Below are 20,477 nucleotides of genomic sequence, written 5' to 3'. Positions count from 1 at the left end.
AAGGAGGTGAGGAGGTTGAAGAGATGACAAAACAGGCAGAATATACAGGTGGTGGTTCTGGAGGATGAATAATAGAGTCCAAGGTGGAGAAGATGGTGGAGTGAGCCAATGAATGGCCTTGAGCAGGGGCTGCTGGATGTTCGTCCAGGCCACAGCCAGGGTAATGCCCCATGGCATCATTGATGGAGGGAGGAGCCATGGTGGAACACTAATGAGAACCGCCATGGGGATGACCATAGACAATGATGCCGATTAAGGAGTCCACCGTGCAGCCGATGAGCCGAGGTGGTCGAGAGATGGCGAAGATCTTGGCGGCCGCGATGGAGCCGCAGCGACAACCTCCCGAGAGCGATGAAGGGGTCTGCAGGTCTGAGGACGAGTTAGAGCAACTGAGGGCACAGAGACCGAGCAACAGAGAGCAGCGGATGGTCTACAAGTCCACAGCGGAGGCGACGCGATGTCTGACCCAGGTGGAGCCAACGTGCCGAATGGCCGAATGGCCGATGGTCCACGCTGAGGTCGAGAGCAGACAGAGTGAGGGCACAAGTGCCAGGGCGATGGATCGAGGCAGATCATAGCACATTGAAGCTGGAGGTGATGCCTCAGGCTCCTCATGCCCAGGAGGAGATGGTTCCCAGCAGGCCCAAGATGGTGCCATGCACCAGATAGGACTGGGTGGCACAGATGGCTGGAGACTGGGGAACAGACTGCAGTTCCATGCAAACCACACGTGCGCTGCTCGAGTGCACCTGACACAGGCAATAGTCCGGGAAGCTGGTCTGATGGGCAAATTAAGAAACTCCTCTAAATTCTCAAGGGAGCTTTCTCCCTGCTCAAGGCACATGAGTTTGACTGGTGGAAAGTCCATGGTGCAAGCAGGAGTGAAAACGGAACAAAAAACACTGAACATGAAATAAAGAAAAGAAAAGAAACTGAAAAAAAGAAAAAAAGAAAAGGAAAATAAACCATGGCAACTAAGACAAACTTGAACGAGACTATGACAAAAATAGACTTTAAAAAGAGGAAGGGAAAAAAATTGCAAAAACAGCAGAAAAAAAGAAACTTTTCAGCTTGCATTTGCAGTTCACTCTCCTGGAGTCTGTTTGCTTTGTCTGAATATACAATACGGTAAGAGTTACACTTGTTCAGTGATGAATATTGTCTAACTAATGAATCTCCTTTCACAGAAGAAACTTGACGTGAGAAACATTTTCTTTCATAATAACCTCTTAACATCCAGAACTCATGTGTGCCTAATGTTGCCTTTAAATGAGTTTCAACTGTGAAAAACTGCTAACAGTAAAGATAAAGATTTTTTTTTTTTTTTTTTTTTTTTTACAGTGTGTATAATATATTTAACTGATGTTGTTATAGTTTTTATGGAACGATAGATGACATGTTGTTGTGTAAATGATTTAGTTTCCTGTAGTGATGTCACTGATAACAGCTCCTTCTCTTCTTCTGATGTTTCTGCTCATGATTCCAGGTGAGTCTCTCCTGTAAATGCAATGGGACTTATAATAACAAAATATTTGAAACAAAGATTTTGACTAATCAGCATGCTCCATTTAGCCCTATTAGTAGCCCCAGGAAAAAGTAATAGCTGGTAAAATATCTACTATTGTCACAACGCTGTGTAGATGATCCAACACAAACACGATGATGAAGGGAGAATACAATCTTAAATAAATCCAAAGCCATAAAGGTAAGTCCAAACAAGAAAAGCTTAACACAAACATAACACTGACGAGACCGGACAAAGAACAACAGAAAAGCAGGAACTTAAGTATTGAGGATAATAACAAGGTAATTAACAAGACACAGCTGATAAACATGAACTAATAATGATGGTGATCATAACGTTCCCGGTCCCACTTTATATTAGGTAGAGTTAACGACTATGTACTTACATAAAAAATAAGTACAATGTACTTATTGGGTTTGAATTGCAAAACACTTTCGCTGCTATTGAGGTGAGATACAGGTAAAGTTAGGGACAGGTTTGGTGGTATGGGTAGGTTTAAGGGTAGGGGTAAGGTGTAAGAGATGGGTCAACAGTGTGATTGTGAATGTAAAAAGTGTATGTACACAATAAGTGCATTGTATCAAACGATTAATTTAAATGTAAGTACATAGTAATTAAGGCCACTTAATATGAAGTGGAACCCGTCCCCCTCCTGGAAGGCGCGTGAGGATTCCAACAAGAATCCAACCAAGGAGCGGGGGAGGGCACCCTGAAGTCCTGGAGGTGACGGGAAGGTGGGCAGGGAGGTGCTGGCAGCTTAGGGAGCCTCCAGGGTGGCTCTGGGATCCGGGGTGGCCAAGGCGAAGCCAGTAACTCAGGCGACCAGGGTGGAGCAGGCAGTTCAGTGTGAAGATTAACAGAGGTTTAGATGTTGTTTTATTGGTCAAAAGTAAAAATAAAATAAAAGAAAAGAAAAGAAAAACCACCATCATGAAGATCAGCATTTGCTTTTGTTGAGCTCTTGACCCTTGACTTTCTATGTTAGGTTTTTCTCTGCAACAATGCATATGATGTTGCATTACAGTTAACAGATATTAGCTGCTTTTATTTATTGATATTAGTTATTGTGAGATGGCCTGATTGCATTTTTAATTTTTTATTTTTTTTATTTTTTTCTTTGTCATTTATACGTGTTGGTTTTGCATTACCAACCCTGTGACATAACAGCATGAGAATAAATTGTTGCAGCAAACAGCAAAAATCTTGAATGATTTTAAAACCGTGTAGTGCATAAACATTTTTGAACTCCAGTTTTATTTAGACCAGTGTTAATTTTGGCAGCCATTTTTATTTTAGTCTTTATCTTCAGATGAAAATGGTTATTAGTCTTAGTCACATTTCAGTTTTGGTCGACAAAAAGTCATTGCATTTTTGTCAACTTTTAGTAATTTATTTTAGTCAAACTGCACAACATTGGTGACATGCTTAATGCCACAATGCATTCTGGAGGCCATCCATAATGCATTGTGGCATGAAGCATGTCACAATTGTTGAGATTGAACACATAAATGTAACACTTGTTCAGTGTTACATTTAACAGCATGTAGTGTTCACACTGAAGAGTGTGGACCTAAGAGATAGAGATCTGGGCTAACCCTTGTGGAGCCTACATGGGTGTGCTGACTGGGAGGCGTCCCGCCAGGGGGACCGTGATAGTTAAGGGGTTAATATTAGATTTTGTTTGGGCTGTTGTATCTGAGTTATAACAGCCAGATAAACAAAGACGAAATATGATCAGGTGGTGTTGGTTATGTTTTCACATAGTCATTATTTGACCTGACTTTAAAAGGCCAAAACTTTTTTAAAGCCCAATCTCTGAGTTAGATTTACATTATTGATTACAGCAGCACTGTGATTCTACAGCAGAAGATCAGCTTTTTTAATATAATCCACAAGTTGTTCTGATTAAAACAACATAATAACAATAATAATAATAATAAATAAATACAAAATTAATTAATTAAAAAAAAATCTTTCTTTCAGGCACACACAGACATGAAGAATCAGCGTATGAATCTCAACAGCGGTGACAAGCAAAATATTCTGATAAACAGATCAACTCTGAACATCAGAAAACGAGCTACTAAAAAGTCATATAAAAACAACAAAAAATAAAATAGAGAGAATAAAGGAAATTAAGACAATTAAGGCGAGACACTACAGGTGAATAGGGATTTTTTTTTTAAATTAGAAGATATCACTGTGAAACTTCTCCAGTTTATTACTGGCATAAACATAAGAAAAAAATGTATTACAAGTTTTGTGTAAATTTAAGTTTTAATATGCAAATGAGGCCTTATATACTTAAATATATGCTAATTTGCATACATTTCCAAAAACAAAATCTGAAAATTGGAAAGGTCCAGGTTTAACATTTTTGGTTCTATTTGTTGACATATTAGATGAAAGGGCTTTTACAGAAGGGATTCTGGATATCTTATTTTGTGCTTTAGTAAATTAGAGAATACTGACAATAGCCTTAAAAAAACTATTTTCGCATGTTTTTTTGAGTAAAATGACCTGTAACTCAGGATAGGAATGATATATCAACAAATCCCTCTGTAAAAGCCTTCAGAATATAGCTAAGTATAAGTCTGGTGCTTGTAGGTGCTACTGAAGTGGAGATATCTGACTCTGAGTGTGAGAAAAAACTCATTTTGAGAAAACGGCCTTTAAAGTTTTTATGTTTTATAATTTCATTTATTTCTATTGAACCCAACCTACAAACAAAATATATATTCAGTTTATTAATATCAATATTATGTAATATTTAAAACAAATGGAAATTGATAAATGAATAAATTATTAATAACAATAGCCTTAAGCTGAAGAGAACTATCTTAACAAACACACACAAAAACTGCAAACTTCTGCAGTACCTATCTCTCTCACACAGACTACACTCCAGCAACACACTGCTACAGAACCCATGATTCTGTGGATCGATGTTAATTTTCAGCCCTGATCCAGCACAGTTAGGACAACATAAACCACTGACTAATTCATACAATCGTGTGACATGAATTATGAGCCATTCCTGTGTGGCGCGGCTGTCATTCCCAATCCCTCCAACACACTCTTTCTCTTTCCAAACAATAGGTTACGCGATGAGACACTCGCTGATGGGGTTTCATCGTCTAATCTGTTGTTTACTTTCTTTTTTACTAGCTCTTGCAAGTGACAGCTGTTGCCGTATTTTCAGTGAAATTTTATGACTTGATTTCGGTGCTGTCGCATTTTCTCTCAGGCGCAGAATAAACAAGGAAGCGTGACGCCTGAGAACCAATCACGTAGTCGGAAATTCACATCGATCAATCAGATGTGGTTTTCGGCTGTAGATTACCCGGCAAACTTTCGCGGTTGGTTATTTCTACAAAGGAAATGTCCATATTTGGATTAGACAGCGCTGTTAATGAGACTGAGAGCTTTACAATGATACGAGGCATGACATGTTTCTGTGAATGGAGACGGCACGGGAGCTCGCGTTAGAATGCTAACTTTTGGTGATTTCCGATAGAAATCTAAAGGCGCAAGTTGACAAAATATAATGAAATAACCACCTTAATGTGTAATGTTGACACATTTTTTATTTTGACATGAAAGCTTACATGTTAAGGGAGCAAACTGGCCCAAAATCTCAAAATTGACCACTGCATGAAAAAATGATGTTTTCACCTGCCGTGTCTCGCCTTAAGCTTATAATTTATTCATGCAGTAATGCATGATGGGAGCCATGGATGATTTTTGATTGGCTTTAACGCCACTTTAGTAGGTGGAATAAACATATGCCAGGACTTATTTTCAGACCCCTGGACTTTACACTTCTGATACAGATACATGCACAGTTCTCATTATGTTGCGGAACAGAGTCGTCAGAATGCAATACTATGCACGTCACTGCTTTTGTCATTTTTTTCTTTTCTTTTTTTTTTATTTTTTTTTTACTTTGAATGAATATGTATTATTGTATTTTTTTGGTTTATGGAACTAATAATAATGGACCCACTTTATATTAAGTGGCCTTAACTACTATGTACTTACATTTAAATTAACCATTTGATACAATGCACTTATTGTATACATACATGTTTTTACATTGTACTTATATTTTAAAAACACCTGCATGCAATTGCATCTGTAATTAATTTCTGTAATTACATTCATAATTACACTGTTGACCCATCCCTTAACCCTTACCCCTACCCTTAAACCTACCCATACCACCAAAGTTTTCCCTAATCTTACCCGCATACCACCTCAATAGCAGCAAGAGTATTTTGCAATTCAATATGAACCCAATAAGTACATTGTACTTATTTTTTGATGTAAGTACATAGTAGTTAAGGCCACTTAATATAAAGTAGGACTATAATAATAACAATAATAACAATAAAATGACTAATAAAATGACAGTGTTGTTAGCCTACCAGAACCGGTAATACACTTTTTTCCAGGCTTCTGATTGGCCAACATGGCTTTTGACAGCACTTCATAGCGTGTTTTTGCGTTTTCATGTGAAAATACTATTTATTCTTCTGCTTCACGCTGACATTAAAGTTGAAAAATAAGCCACTGTAAATTTGTTGTAGGTGTTGCTATGGGGATGTCAGTCAGAGAGGCTCCTCCTCTTCCTCTGATCTTTCTCATCATGATTCATGGTGAGTCGCTGCAACACTTAAGAAACGCCCAGGAAGTTTTGCACACTGCATTGTTTATGCACAAGCTGCTGCTAATTTGTTTTGTGTGAACTATTTTAGGAGTCTGTAGTCAGAAGGAGAATGTGATCTACAGTCCTTCACACATCTGTGCACTAAAGGACTCATCAGTGATAATGAACTGCTCTTATACATACCCTACTGGATACTGGATCATGAAAGCGTTCTGGACCAAAGGCCCTGTAAAGGGTGTAGAGCCTCCAGATCTGTCTGAGGACCCTGAATACAGTCAGAGGCTTCAATATCTGGGAGATAAACAGCAGAACTGCACCATCAGACTGAGTCATGTGACACTGAAGGATTCACACGAGTACTATTTCAGATTCATCACTGATAAACCTGATGTGAAATGGACTGGCATTCCAGGAGTGACTCTTACTGTCACAGGTGACTTTGGTGAGGTTTCTCTCTTCTTCTGTGCATTATGTTGAATAATAATCAGTGTATGACAGCAGCACTAGATATAATGTGTGTGTTGTGTTCAGATCTTCAGGTGGAGTCTCCTGAGAGAGTGACAGAGGGAGATTCAGTCCGTCTGACATGTAAAAGCAGCTGCACTCTGACTGACAGAGCAACATTCATCTGGTACAGAAACTCACAGCCATTAACTGAGAGAAGAGACAGAAACAATGAACTCCTGCTGCAGTCAGTCAGAAGAGAGGATGCAGGCAGATATAGCTGTGCTGTACACGGACACAATCACATCTCTCCTGCTGTTCAGCTCAGTGTCACGTGTGAGTACAGATTCATTTGTTCTTTTAAAAACTGATGATTGTGATTAATCAAAGATTTAATTTTTGTCTTTATTTAGACCCACCCAGGAGCGTCTCAGTGTCCATCAGTCCATCTGGTGAAATAGTGTCAGGAGATTCAGTGACTCTGAACTGCAGCAGTGATTCAAACCCTCCTGCTCTGAACTTCAGCTGGTTTAAAGGAGGAACGTTTGTAGGATCTGGAAGAATCTACAGCATCTCAAAGATCAGCTCTGATGACAGTGGAGAATACAAGTGCAGATCCATCAATGAACATGGAGAGAAATACTCTGATGCTGTGACTTTGAACGTCATGTGTGAGTTAATGATGATTCACTAACTATGAAATTAAATCCTCTAAACATTGTCTGTCATCTCTACTTTATTGTGATTGTCAATGATATCAATGTTTTGTCTGTGTTAGACCCTCCAAAGAACGTCTCAGTGTCCATCAGTCCATCTGGTGAAATAGTGTCAGGAAATTCAGTGACTCTGAACTGCAGCAGTGATTCAAACCCTCCTGCTCTGAACTTCAGCTGGTTTAAAGGAGGAACGTTTGTAGGATCTGGAAGAATCTACAGCATCTCAAAGATCAGCTCTGAAGACAGTGGAGAATACAAGTGCAGATCCATCAATGAACATGGAGAGAAATACTCTGATGCTGTGACTTTAAATGTCATGTGTGAGTTAATGATGATTCAACAAACAAACTTGTCAGTATTGTGTTCCAATCACCTGGATTTGCTAATTAGCACAGTTGTTCAGCCAGGAGGTAGAACTAATTAGTGAAATCAGCTGGCTGAGTTCATGAACTCCAATGTTAAATTAACTCTTGTGGCAGTATATGTGAGACCATACGCCAGAGTATTTAACACTGAAGCAGTGTTAAAGTTAATGAGATAGTTAAGTGATTAATTGAGTGATGATTAACCATTATTGAAGACACCTGATGATAACAAGAAGTATCACCAAAGGAGAAAATCAAAATTTTAAGTCACCATTACAGTGATCGTTGTTTGCTTTAGTTGGGCTCTTGACCCTTGACTTTTTAATGTTAGATTTTGTTTGGCTGCTGTAACTGAGTTATAACAGCCAAACAACCAAAGAGAGAAAAGATGATCAGGTGGTGTAGGTTATGTTTTCTCATAATCATTATTTGACCTGTATCTGTCACGGGTGCACACAAGAACAAGATGATAGATCCAAGTGCAGCATATGGGTTTATTGGGCAATCCAAATCGTAGTCCAGAGAACAGGCAAGAGTCAAAATCCAGAATATCAGTCCACAAAACAAAAAGCCAGCAATACAAAATGTGCAAGACAATACAACAAACCACAACTGAGGACAGAAACAACTGAGATTAAATAGACAGACACTGAATACAAAATACATGACAGCTGGGTGTAATGATGTGATAAAGGGATAATGAGTCCGGCAGTGCGTTATGGGTAGTGTAGTCAATGGGGTGAAAACAGTCCAGGATGGAGTGCCCTCAAGTGGCTAATTCGGGCACTCTAACTGACGGTCGTGACATTACCCCCCCCTCAAAGGAGCGGCTACCAGACGCTCCACCAGACAAAACAAAAACACCAAAACTCAGGAGGGAGGTGGACAGGAGGAGGATCAGGGGGAGGGATGGTGGGCCAGATCCAGGGTGCCCAACTGATAGCCAGGGCGGTGCTGGAGGAACTGACCAGGCTGGTTCCAGTGGTTCTGGAGTCCTGGCTGAGTGCCAGGGTGGCGCTGGAGGAACTGACCATGCTGGTTCCAGCGGGTCTGGAATCCTGGCTGATTGCCAGGGTGGTGCCGGAGGAACTGACCAGGCTGGTTCCAACGGTTCAGACGGCCTGGGCAGTGGCGGCAGGGCAGAAAGCCTGGGCAGCGGCGGCAGGGCAGAAGGCTTGGGTGACGGCGGCAGGACTGAAGATCTGGGTGGTGGCGGCAGGGCAGAGGGCTTGGACGGCGGCGGCAGGGCAGTAGGCTTGGACGGCGGCGATAGGGCTGTCCAAGGGTGCTTCGTGGCCGTATCAGGGAGAACGAGCAGCTCGGTGACGGCCTCCGTGGCCGTATCAGGGAGAGCGGACAGCTCGGTGACGGCCTCCGTGGCCGTATCAGGGAGAGCGGACAGCTCGGTGACGGCCTCCGTGGCCGTATCAGGGAGAGCGGACAGCTCGGTGACGGCCTCCGTGGCCGTATCAGGGAGAGCGGAGGACTCAGCAGGCTGGGGCTGCTCTGGGAGCATCCTCCAGGCACGCAAGACCGCCAAAACATAGAACGTGAGGACAGCCCTCTTGGCCATCACCGGACTGATAGGGAGAGCATGCCGTACTGGAGCGGACTCACTGACTGGAGCGGGCTCTGGAGTGGACTCACTGACTGAGGCGGGCTCTGGAGTGGACTCACTGACTGGAGCGGGCTCTGGAGTGGACTCACTGACTGGAGCGGGCTCTGGAGTGGACTCACTGACTGGAACGGGCTCTGGAGTGGACTCACTGACTGGAACGGGTTCTGGAGTGGACTCACTGACTGAGGCGGGCTCTGGAGTGGACTCACTGACTGGAACGGGCTCTGTAGTGGACTCACTGACTGGAGCGGGCTCTGGAGTGGACTCACTGACTGGAGCGGGTTCTGGATTGGACTCACTGACTGGAGCGGGCTCTGGAGTGGACTCACTGACTGGAGCGGGCTCTGGAGTGGACTCACTGACTGGAGTGGACTCACTGACTGGAACGGGCTCTGGAGTGGACTCACTGACTGGAGCGGACTCACTGGCTGGAGCGGGCTCTGGGAAAGCCTCCAGGCCTTGAGGGATGACTTTAGCCTTCCTCCTCCTCCTCCTTTTACGAGTGTGAAGCGGAGACTCAGTGCCAACCTCCTCTGAGGCCTCTGGAGCGGATTCACGGGCTGGGACGCACTCATGGGCTGGAGCAGGCCTTGAAAAGGACACACGGGCTGGAGCGGACTTACGGACTGGAGTGGAGTCACGGGCTGGAGTGTGACAGTATCACTGAACTCACTTAGAGCCCAATCTCTGAGTTAGATTTACATTATTGATTACAGCAGCACTGTGATTCTACAGCAGAAGATCAGCTTTATCAATATAATCTGAAAGATTTCTTAGAAGTTGTGGTGATGGGTGATTTCAAAACACTGCTTCATGAAGCTTCAAGGCTTTACAAATCTTTAGTTTCAAATCAGTGGTTCGGAGCACTGCCACAATCACGTGATTTTAGTAACTTATGTCATAAGTGTTTCGAAACGTTTAAAAATTTCAATGGTTCATGTGACTTTGGCAGTTAATGATTAGCATTACTAAAAAGTCACTAAGACAGTTCAGCTCATAATTTATTGATGCAGCAATGCATGATGGGAACCACGGATACATTTTGATTGGTGGCACCCAGAATGCACTGCAACATGCTTTATTATTCTCACCGTTGTTGAGATTCACAGGCTGATTCTTGATGTCTGTGTGTCTAATTGAGAGAGAGTTTTTTTGTTATTTTTATTTTAAAACAGAATGACTTTTGAGAAATACTTTAGATTAAGCAACACCACCTGATCATATTTTCTCTTTGCTTGACTTTTACTATCTGAACCTGGACTTCACACCTCTTTTCATTTTTTTGCTCTTTTTAAAAACTGGAAATTATATTTCAATTAGATGATTTAAGGATTTATTTATTGTCTGTTTTAGACCCTCCCAGTGTCTCAGTGTCCATCAGTCCATCTGGTGAAATAGTGTCAGGAGATTCAGTGACTCTGATCTGCAGCAGTGATTCAAACCCTCCTGCAGAAATCAGCTGGTTTAAAGGAGGAACGTTTGTAGGATCTGGAAGAATCTACAACATCTCAAAGACCAGCTCTGATGACAGTGGAGAATACAAGTGCAGATCCATCAATAGACATGGAGAGAAATACTCTGATGCTGTGACTTTAAACGTCATGTGTGAGTTAATGATGGTTCAACAAACAAACTAGAGGATTAACAATCCCAAAATATGAATATAGTTTCTTTTGTTTGTTTTAGATCCTCCCAGGAATGTGTCAGTGTTGATAAATGGATCTGGTGAAATAGTGTCAGGAGATTCAGTGACTCTGATCTGCAGCAGTGATTCAAACCCTCCTGCTCTGAACTTCAGCTGGTTTAAGGAGAATGAAAGCTCAGCTGTTGGATCTGGACAGAGTTTCAGTGCACTACAGAGTGGACGCTTCTACTGTCAGGCTCACAATCAACATGGATCTCAGAGATCAGACGCTGTAATTGTGACTGTTAAAGGTAGAGCAGCTCATATACTTACATTACTCTTTCTAAAGTGAAGAAAATGAATCTGTTCAGAGGTTTTACTCTTTTGTAGGACATCTGGTGATATTATACATATCCATTGGGGTGGTTTGTGGAGCTGCAGTGATCATCATGATGCTGGTTTGGTAAGATATGTGTCTGTGGTACTATGTAGTGTGTGTGAATGAGTGACTGAGTCAGAAGGTTGTGAATTCAGTGAGACGTCATGAACGTGAGCCAAAGCAAAATTTCCAATTTTCCATCCTATCTTTCCACACTGACAGCTACTCAGTTAGTTATTGAATGAGGAAGTCTGAAGCTCACATATTTAATGCAGTAAATCCTGAAGATACACCAGATTTCATCACATTAATAATGGCAGTGTCACATCCTAAAGAAACCTCATTGGTTAAAAATCATAATTGTGTATTAAACATCACATAAGTTCTGATTGGTTGTAATTGTGTCAAATCATTGTCTTTAAAGGGGAATCAGGTGGATGAAAAAGAGAAATGACACACAGGAGTCTCAGGTGAGAACAATTTATTTGGTTATCAGTAGTTTACTGATCAGGTACATTCATTTCTAACTAAAAGTGAAAGTTTAAATGTAGTTGTGACTTTATTTAATGAGTTGTTTATATATATATATATATATATATATATATATATATATATATATATATATATATATATATATATATATAAATTTTCTCTCTATTCTATTTTTTTTTTTCTTTTAATGGCACAGATGGTTCTTTCCAGGCCCCATCATGACAGACACAAAGCTTGTGATGTTGAATTGAGTGAACCTGTGTATGAGAATCCAACGCTCCTCAATGTCAGTGTGAAAATATCAAATGTCTTTTGATTAAAGGTGCCCAAGAATGCTTTTTCACAAGATGTAATATAAGTCTAAGGTGTCCCCTGAATGTGTCTGTGAAGTTTCAGCTCAAAATACCCCATAGATTTTTTTTAAATAAATTTTTTTAACTGCCTATTTTGGGGCATCATTAACAATGCACTGATTTAGGCAGCGCGCCTCCCTCTTAAATGGCGTGCTCCCTGCCACACGAGCTGTCGACTATATTACAGCGCATTTACAAAGTTCACACAGCTAATATAACCCTCAAATGGATCTTTACAAGATGTTCGTCATGCATGCTGTATGCATGCTTCGAATTATGTGAGTAAAGTATTTATTTGGATGTTAACATTTTATTCTGAGTGAATTTGAGGCTGTGCTCCGTGGCTAATGGCTAATTCTACACTGTTGGAGAGATTTATAAAGTATGAAGTTGTGTTTTTGAACTATACAGACTTCAAGTGTTTAAAAATAGCAATGGCTCTTGTCTCCGTGAATACAGTAATAAATGATGGTAACTTTAACCAAATTTAACAGTACATTAGCAACATGCTAACGAAACATTTAGAAAGACAAGTCAGTTATTATTGCTCCATCTGCCATTTTTTGCTGTTGTTCTTGCTTACCTAGTCTGATGCTTCATCTGTGCACAGATCCAGACGTTAATACTGGCTTGTGTAATGCCTTGAACATGGGCTGGCATATGCAAATATTGGGGGCGTACATATTAATGATCCCGACTGTTACGTAACAGTCAGTGTTATTTTGAGATTCGCCTGTTCTTTGGAGGTATTTTAAACAAATGAGATTTATAAAAGAAGGACGAAACAATGGAGTTTGAGACTCACTGTATGTCATTTCCATGTACTGAACTCTTGTTATTCAACTATACCAAGATAAATTCAATTTTTGAATCTAGGGCACCTTTAAGTATATGGAAATTTAAATAACACAGTCCTGTTTTTACTTTGTCTCTTCATTCATAAAGGCTGATCAGCTTGATGATTGTAAACCTGAACTGAACTCGTCTGTGTATGAAAATCTTCCGGTAAGTAAGAAAACCTACAACTTATTATTCTTTCATCATGACTAATATTCTTGATGCTTTTATTTAGACATCATTATTAATGTTTTCACTTTCTTTCTTTCTTTCTTTCTTAATCAGCATAACAACAAGAGGCTGTAATGTTTTGAACACACAGCAAATATTACAGCCTTTATGCATCTCTTTGTGGGCGGAGCCCTGAATGATTGACAGGAGTGCCATGATGACATGTGACTGAAGTCATTTGGGGATCATTTTATAGATGAATGGGCAAAAATGGAAGTAAAAGGTTAATGAATTGATGTAAAATTGTGTTTCTCGTTATGCTTTGTATCACGTATGAATCTTACTTCATTTAGATTATCAATGTTTTTAACCTTAAAGGTGCAGTAGGTAATTCTCTTCGGAAAATGTTTTGTTATACTGGTTGAAAGTCTCCTCATATCCTGATAGCAATCACTATGTTAAACGGTCTAAATGTATTTGTATAAGTATACATTGTCTGTGGAAGGCATAGGACCATAAAATGTTCATTCAGTCATTATATTCGGTCTGAATGAAATAATACAATGTCAATGCAAATTTGCACTGTACATTGACTTTGTTTGTTCGAAGTTTAATTAAAAAAAAAAAAAGTTTATGTAGGAAGACATCAGTCACAGAGCACCGCAAACAAACAGCAGCCACATTTTACAGTTCCTACCAAATCAAAACAATGAGCTTATGCTGTGTTCACACCATAACTACCGTAACTAAGACATGGCAACCCGTGACACTTTAACCGAAGCTGTTCACATCCTCAGACTTGGATTTATGCGTTTGTGTCAACAGTATCAACACTGAATTTAATCTGCAGCAGTCAGGAACAAACTCTCTAAGTTGTTTACGTATGTTCATTATTATTATAATGTTATGTGCTTTGAGACATGAGGTAGCTTAAAGCCATCTCTTGTGATGCTTCGCAGAGAGCAGCTGTGTGTGTGTGTGTGCCTTCATGTGTTTTGGAGGAGGCGTGGCTTTAAGACGCTCTAAAAGGGAGGGTGGGATAATATGAACTGAAAGCTATCTTGCTACTTGCCCTCCAAAAAATGTCCTATTGCACCTTTAAGTATCAGGATTGTTCATGTTTCCAATAAAAGGCAGAAAAAAATAATGCTCTCATTGTACAATTCACACTTTTCTGTCATTCACTACATCAGAATAACAGCATAACAGATATTAAAGAGCATTACATTTAGAGACTGCAAGAGGAAAACAAATGATCTAGTCAGATTATTAACATAATGATTATAATGCTACATAAAATTACACTTACAACCTGTGCTGTTGTTCGGAACAACAACATGTCAATAAAGAAGTCTACTTACTAATAAAGAAGCAACTTACATTTCAACCTGCCTGTCATCGTGCCTCATCCCTGCCTATTGTTTGGATTGTGTTCTCCTCCTCACTTTGTCTTGTCTATTGACTTGTAAAATAAACCTGTTACACTCATCCTGCATTTGAGTCCTCCCTCATAGATTATGTGACAATTTCACTCTGAAATGCATCACAATATGAAAGTGAAGTCAGTCACAACTTCCGTTTCACTGTCGACTTTAGTCACTGGAGCTTCAGCTTTTGCTGGTCAAACATAATCAAAGTCCCTTTCAAGGAAAGTCAGTTTATTTGCAACACTTTCAGGCAGTTTTTGCACTCATGCAAGATCAACTCATTTCTGTTTGGATGGTGAAATATACTGAAAAACTGCTGGCCAAAGTCACATTTTAATAACATAAGAGAGAGATATAGGGAGGCTACTGTGTCAAAATGATTGATGGTGACCTTTTGACCTATGTCCCATGGGGGACCACCCATGATGTTACCCCTCCCTTCACGTTGACCGTTCAATCACCCTTGACCTTTGACACTGGAGATATCCTCAGGCAATATAACTGACAGGGTATATTTGAATAACGATGTTGTCCTGTGGAGTTTGGTTGTCTTCTGGGTGTATAAATTGTAGATGGGTTGTTTATAAACTTGACAGCTGGTATTTGAAGTCTTGGGTGGGTAATGGGTGTAGCAGATGTGTCAGCATCCGCATTCCATTTCATGTCTGTATAAATAGTGAGCGTGGTGTTCTGTGGAAACAGAAAAGAGTTGTGAAACATGGCTAGTTCATACTCACCTAAAACCCCCGAGATGGAATGGGATGAAGAGATGATGAAAAGTCTGACTCTGGCTCAGAAAAAAAAAAGAGCGGTGGCATGTCTATTTGACAAATTTTCTCCACGAGAATAAGGAGTATGTGAGAGACGAATTTAGGTTGAATAGTAAACGTCTATTCGGTTACATATTCCATAAACCGTCTCGAGTTGTCACACTCTACACCGCTGACAGCGCCGGTGAATTTACACCGGAAAGAGACCCCTGTCTGGTATTTCCTGAAAAGGACTTAACTTTATTCTACACACGTGTGTGGAAAGATCTGGATGACTATGGAGAAAGGCCTTTGTACATCGCGGAGTGGGACGGAGTAAAACCGAATTTCCGGTACTGAGTGGTGGGTGATCACTCTAAAAAGAATCTGGATGAGTGCATTTACATATTCTGCTGTAAAGACAAGACAAAGCTCAGTGATGTCTCAGGAGTAATCGTACAAAATGATCATCTCGACATGTACGAAATGCAATTTTTGTTCAAGTGGTGCGATCGGGATCTGCTGAGTTGTCTTTTTTCAATCATAAACAAAATGTTCAAATGGTGTGACATGCGTGATGGCTACAATAAAGTTAAAGTGCAGCTGTTCCACCCTGAGAGATGCGCGCGCAGCGGCACATAGTCTCTGCCGTCCCCGCCCATTCACTACAGCCATAAGAAGTGCTGCAAGCCAGTCCCACCCCGCACAACAGCTTTATAAGCCATGTCTCAACACGATGCTCCAGGCTGCAGCTACAGTCCTTCTTTCGACCACGGTCCTGACGCACCTGATGACAACGATGGTGATAATATTCAGCCAGACGAACCCTGAACATCTGCTGCCAGTAAAAAATGGTTAGATAAATTCTGCAAAGAACTCGGACCTCGGATTCAAAATCATCAAAGCTCTGATTGCTGTAGTCCTGCAACATCTCATCGATGAAAAGCTGAAGGATGACTGTGAAGGCTGTGCGATAAATCATCCCAGCCAACTGCAACATTCATACCTGTTTGAACCACCCACCTACTTTTTCGACTCTCACTTTGACGAGCTGACCCGCAAACTGTTTAAACCTGATCTCCGAACCATCATAGCCTATGCCCTACATCGGTCTGGTTTAAAGTCTCATCCTCAGAGAATTCAAGGAGCAGCCGGAGCTATTCTGCACGAATTAAAAGACGAACCATTCATAGCTGCAAAGCTACAAGAAATCAGAGAGAAACTTCTGGACAAATCCTGTGAGAAAGTGGTGCACGACACCGTCGATCTCTGGAAAGGTTTCTCACTTGTGAATGGAGAGTGAGCCAGACTCCACCACCACCGCCACCATGGGTGCTGAATGTAGCCAAAGGAGCATCATAGAATTTCTGTTTAAAAGTCATTACAAAAGACAAATGATTGCATTACTGGAAAAGATGATCCAATATGCACCCGATTCGGATGAAGATGAAGATGATATTGATGATGATGATGAGGATGAGGATACCCCCGTGAATCAAATCTCAAGAAATACATGTGTCATATAAGAGGACTGGCAGATTCATGGGAAGATTTGACAAACATATGTGTTAAAGGAACCCAACCACATTGTGAGATGATACGAAATGTTCTGGATGTGATGACTCAATGTAGCGAAGAGTTTCGCCACAGTGACATCCTCTGTATCTTTACCTATGTAACAGATGTTTGTGTTGAAGTGACTAGAAAACGTGGTTTTGATGCTTTCACCATGCGTGATATTATTGAAACAACGGTCAACTATGTCCTAGACCGTGATTTGAAGGCATGCCAAGATTTTCTTTTCAGGCTAGACTACATGTAATGTCATTATAACACTTTACTTGTATGTAGTATGTAGTATGTATTTCCATTCTATTCTATTCTTATTTAGTGCATGCAGTCCTTATGTAATCGCATTTCAATTTATTCTTGTATTCCTGATTATTTAGATCATATGATCATTATGTAACCCCCATTTCAATTTAGATCATACGGTCATCATGTATCTTGTTTTAAATATTTTCTTTTATCATCTGTAACGTCATTACATTGAATTTTAATAAATGATTGATTCACTCCAGTTGTATGTATTATTCTTTGTATAGGTTGAAACAACAACATGTCGGAGCTTATGAAAAAAGTTTATTACACGCCGTCCAACCCCGGTTCTTTAGGAGGTAAAAAACGATTAAAAGATGCCGTCTTAAAGGAATTTGGAGTGCGTCTAAGCGATAAGCAGGTTTCAGATTGGTTGGCCGGGTAGGATGCTTACACATTACACAGAACCGCTCCTATAAAATACATACGTAATAGAGTTTTAGTGTACGGAGTGGATACCCAGTTCCAAGCGGATCTCGTTGACATGTCGGCATATTCCAAGGAAAATGATGATAATAAATATATGTTAACATGTATCGATATTTTTAGCAAGTACGCCTGGGCTCGTGTGCTAAAAAATAAAAGCGGACTCGAGGTTACTAAAGCATTTAAGTCTATACTCGAAGAGGGTCGCGTACCGCAGAAATTGCAGACGGATCAGGGGAAGGAATTTTTCAACAAACATTTTCAAGATGTAATGAAAAAGCATGACATTAATCATTTCGCAACTGCTACGGATTTGAAAGCCATTGTTGTGGAACGTTTTAATAGAACGCTAAAAAGTCAAATGTGGAGATTTTTAACAGCTACAAATTCTCGGCGATATATAGATGTTTTACAAGATATTATGCAGGGATACAACACCAGTTATCATCGAAGTATTAGGATGAGACCGGTGGATGTCAACAAAGAAAATGGCTCTGGTGTTTCAAAATCTGTATGGAGATGTAAAGAAAAATGAAAAACCTGTATTTAAATATAAAGTCGGAGACGTTGTTCGAATTTCTAAAGTGCGAGGTCCATTTGCCAAAGGATATGAACAGAACTACACAGAAGAATTTTTCACTATTGCAACAATGGTTTCTACGTTACGCTACCGTGCAAAGCTTCTTTGTCAGTTTATCCTGAAAACCGTATATCTAGTTACAAAACAAGGTTAGCAAGCCCTATCATCTTGAAAGGTAAATGGGAAGTCGCTCTCATTGAAATTGAATATCCTAGAAGTTGGTACACCTTGAACGACAATGATGGACTTTTTATCCTACACGCTGCCCCCTTACCACACACAAACAAATCCGGTGAAAAAGGTATTTAAAGAGATATCAGAGTTTACTGTATCAAGGAATATACAAATAGATGGCGGGTACTACAATAACCTTCGTGAGGTGACCCGTACAATAAATAATGCTCTCGGATCATCGGGTGTATTGACTCACAACGCTTTAAAAAACAAAGTGTATCTGCTTGCGAAACCTAACATCGCTTTATCCTTCTTTGGGAAACTGGCCACCATTTTAGGTGTGAAACCGGATGATCCTTTTGGACGTTCAGCCTACCATAAAGATGCTGATTTTACAAGGAGTACAATTACATACGCTCCTCATTCAACCGATATCATAGCGGGTTTCTATACGATGTACGTATACACCGACATTATCCAATATCAATCGGTCGGTGATTCATATGTCCCCCTTTTGAGATGCGTACATATAAAGGGTGAAAACAACGATATTGTCAGTGTTAGATACGACAAACCCCATTACGCACCGATCAACAAGGAGTTCATCACAGACATTACCATAGAACTGAAGGACGACCAAAACCATGAAATACCATTTTCTTACGGGAAAGTCATCGTAAAACTTCACTTTAAACCGGTGAAACAATCTATTTTTTAACAAAATGTCATATTATAACCCACGCGGGATGGATGCTACGGAATATGTTAACTATTACCAAAATCAGGCCGGAGCGGGGCTACCCGGATATGCAGGAGTGGGTGTTATGTATGGGGCGGGGCTCGGTGGACTTTTCAGAGGATTGTTTAGGATGGCCATACCTTTGTTGAAAAGGGGATTCAGTATTGCTAAACCCTACCTAAAATCGGCCGCTATAAATATAGTAACCGATGACAGCTCGTCATGACCCGTAATAGAATGTCTAAACCGCCGGGTATAAGGAGGCGTGGTCATTCAATAAAGAAAACAAAGCGTAGACCTAAGAAGCACTCAGTCGTGCACAGAAAGCGTAAGAAGAGTGTAAAGCGAAACGTATCAATTAAGAGAACCATATTCTAACCTTTACTTCACCGCATGTCAGCAGAATGTATCAAGTCCGAGTTGGATTTATTTACGGTTCCTCTGACGCAAACAGTTATTGAGAAAAACGGGTATTTAGAAGTACCCCCTTTATCGGCTATATCTGATTCTTCACCTTTGGAGTTTTTTATAGCTGGAACCGGAGAAGATTACATCGATCTAAATAACACATTGTTGTACCTACGTCTTAAAATCACAAGACCTAATGGTGCAGATTTAGCAAATGATGCAAAGGTCGGACTGATAAATTACCCAGGGGCTACTATATTTTGTCGATGTGAGTCTCGGTGATCGATTGATATCTCAGAGTTCAAGCACATATGCTTATCGATGTATCATCGAGAGTCTCATCAACTACAGTACAGATGCGCTGGAATCGCTTTTCTCTGCAGGGCTGTTTTACAAAGACACAGCCGGTCATATGGATGAGACCGACCCTGGCGGTGATAACCAGGGGTTGACAAAGAGGGCTTCTTACACAGCTAACAGTCGAGTGGTGGAACTGTTGGCGCCTATACACAGCGATATATTCTTTCAGGAAAAGTTAATGTGGAATGGTGTGGACATTAAAATACGTATGATCAGAGACAAAGATGAATTCTGCCTGATGAAAGACGGTGATGTGGCGTACAAATTAAATATTCAGTCAGCGAGCCTATTCGTCAAGAAAGTCACTGTATCACCACCTGTGAGACTGGGACATGCCCAGGCATTACTCTCGAGCACAGCCAAGTATCCGATAGATCAGGTTTGCTTGAAACATTTCTCCATACCGGCTGGGTCTCGTGTTTCAAATCAAGAAAATTTGTTTTTAGGAACACTACCAAAATCTATCATCCTGGGTATGGTCGATAATGACGCCTTCACAGGCACCTACGAGAAAAACCCATTTGCATTCAAACATTACAATTT

General features: G+C 40.6%; 2 protein-coding genes across 2 annotated transcripts in view; one reads left to right on the top strand and one right to left on the bottom strand.

Moving 5' to 3' along the window:
• The window catches only part of LOC137032441 (B-cell receptor CD22-like), a 900,294-nt gene that overhangs the window by 515,959 nt on the left and 363,858 nt on the right, over positions 1–20,477 (bottom strand). The gene's annotated exons all lie outside the window — the stretch shown is intronic.
• Positions 6,123–16,672, top strand: LOC137031521 (B-cell receptor CD22-like). The gene is made up of 8 exons (XM_067402528.1): positions 6,123–6,183; positions 6,283–6,627; positions 6,726–6,974; positions 7,052–7,309; positions 7,417–7,674; positions 10,691–10,942; positions 11,024–11,272; positions 16,290–16,672. Exons 1-8 carry the CDS (start codon positions 6,123–6,125, stop codon positions 16,670–16,672), a joined length of 2,055 nt encoding a protein of 684 aa, XP_067258629.1.

The sequence above is a fragment of the Chanodichthys erythropterus genome, chromosome 12 (genome assembly GCF_024489055.1).
Source record: "Chanodichthys erythropterus isolate Z2021 chromosome 12, ASM2448905v1, whole genome shotgun sequence".
NCBI classification, from domain to species: Eukaryota; Metazoa; Chordata; class Actinopteri; order Cypriniformes; family Xenocyprididae; genus Chanodichthys; species Chanodichthys erythropterus.
Note: the sequence above shows the minus strand (reverse complement) of the source record. Positions and strands in the feature narration are given on the sequence as shown.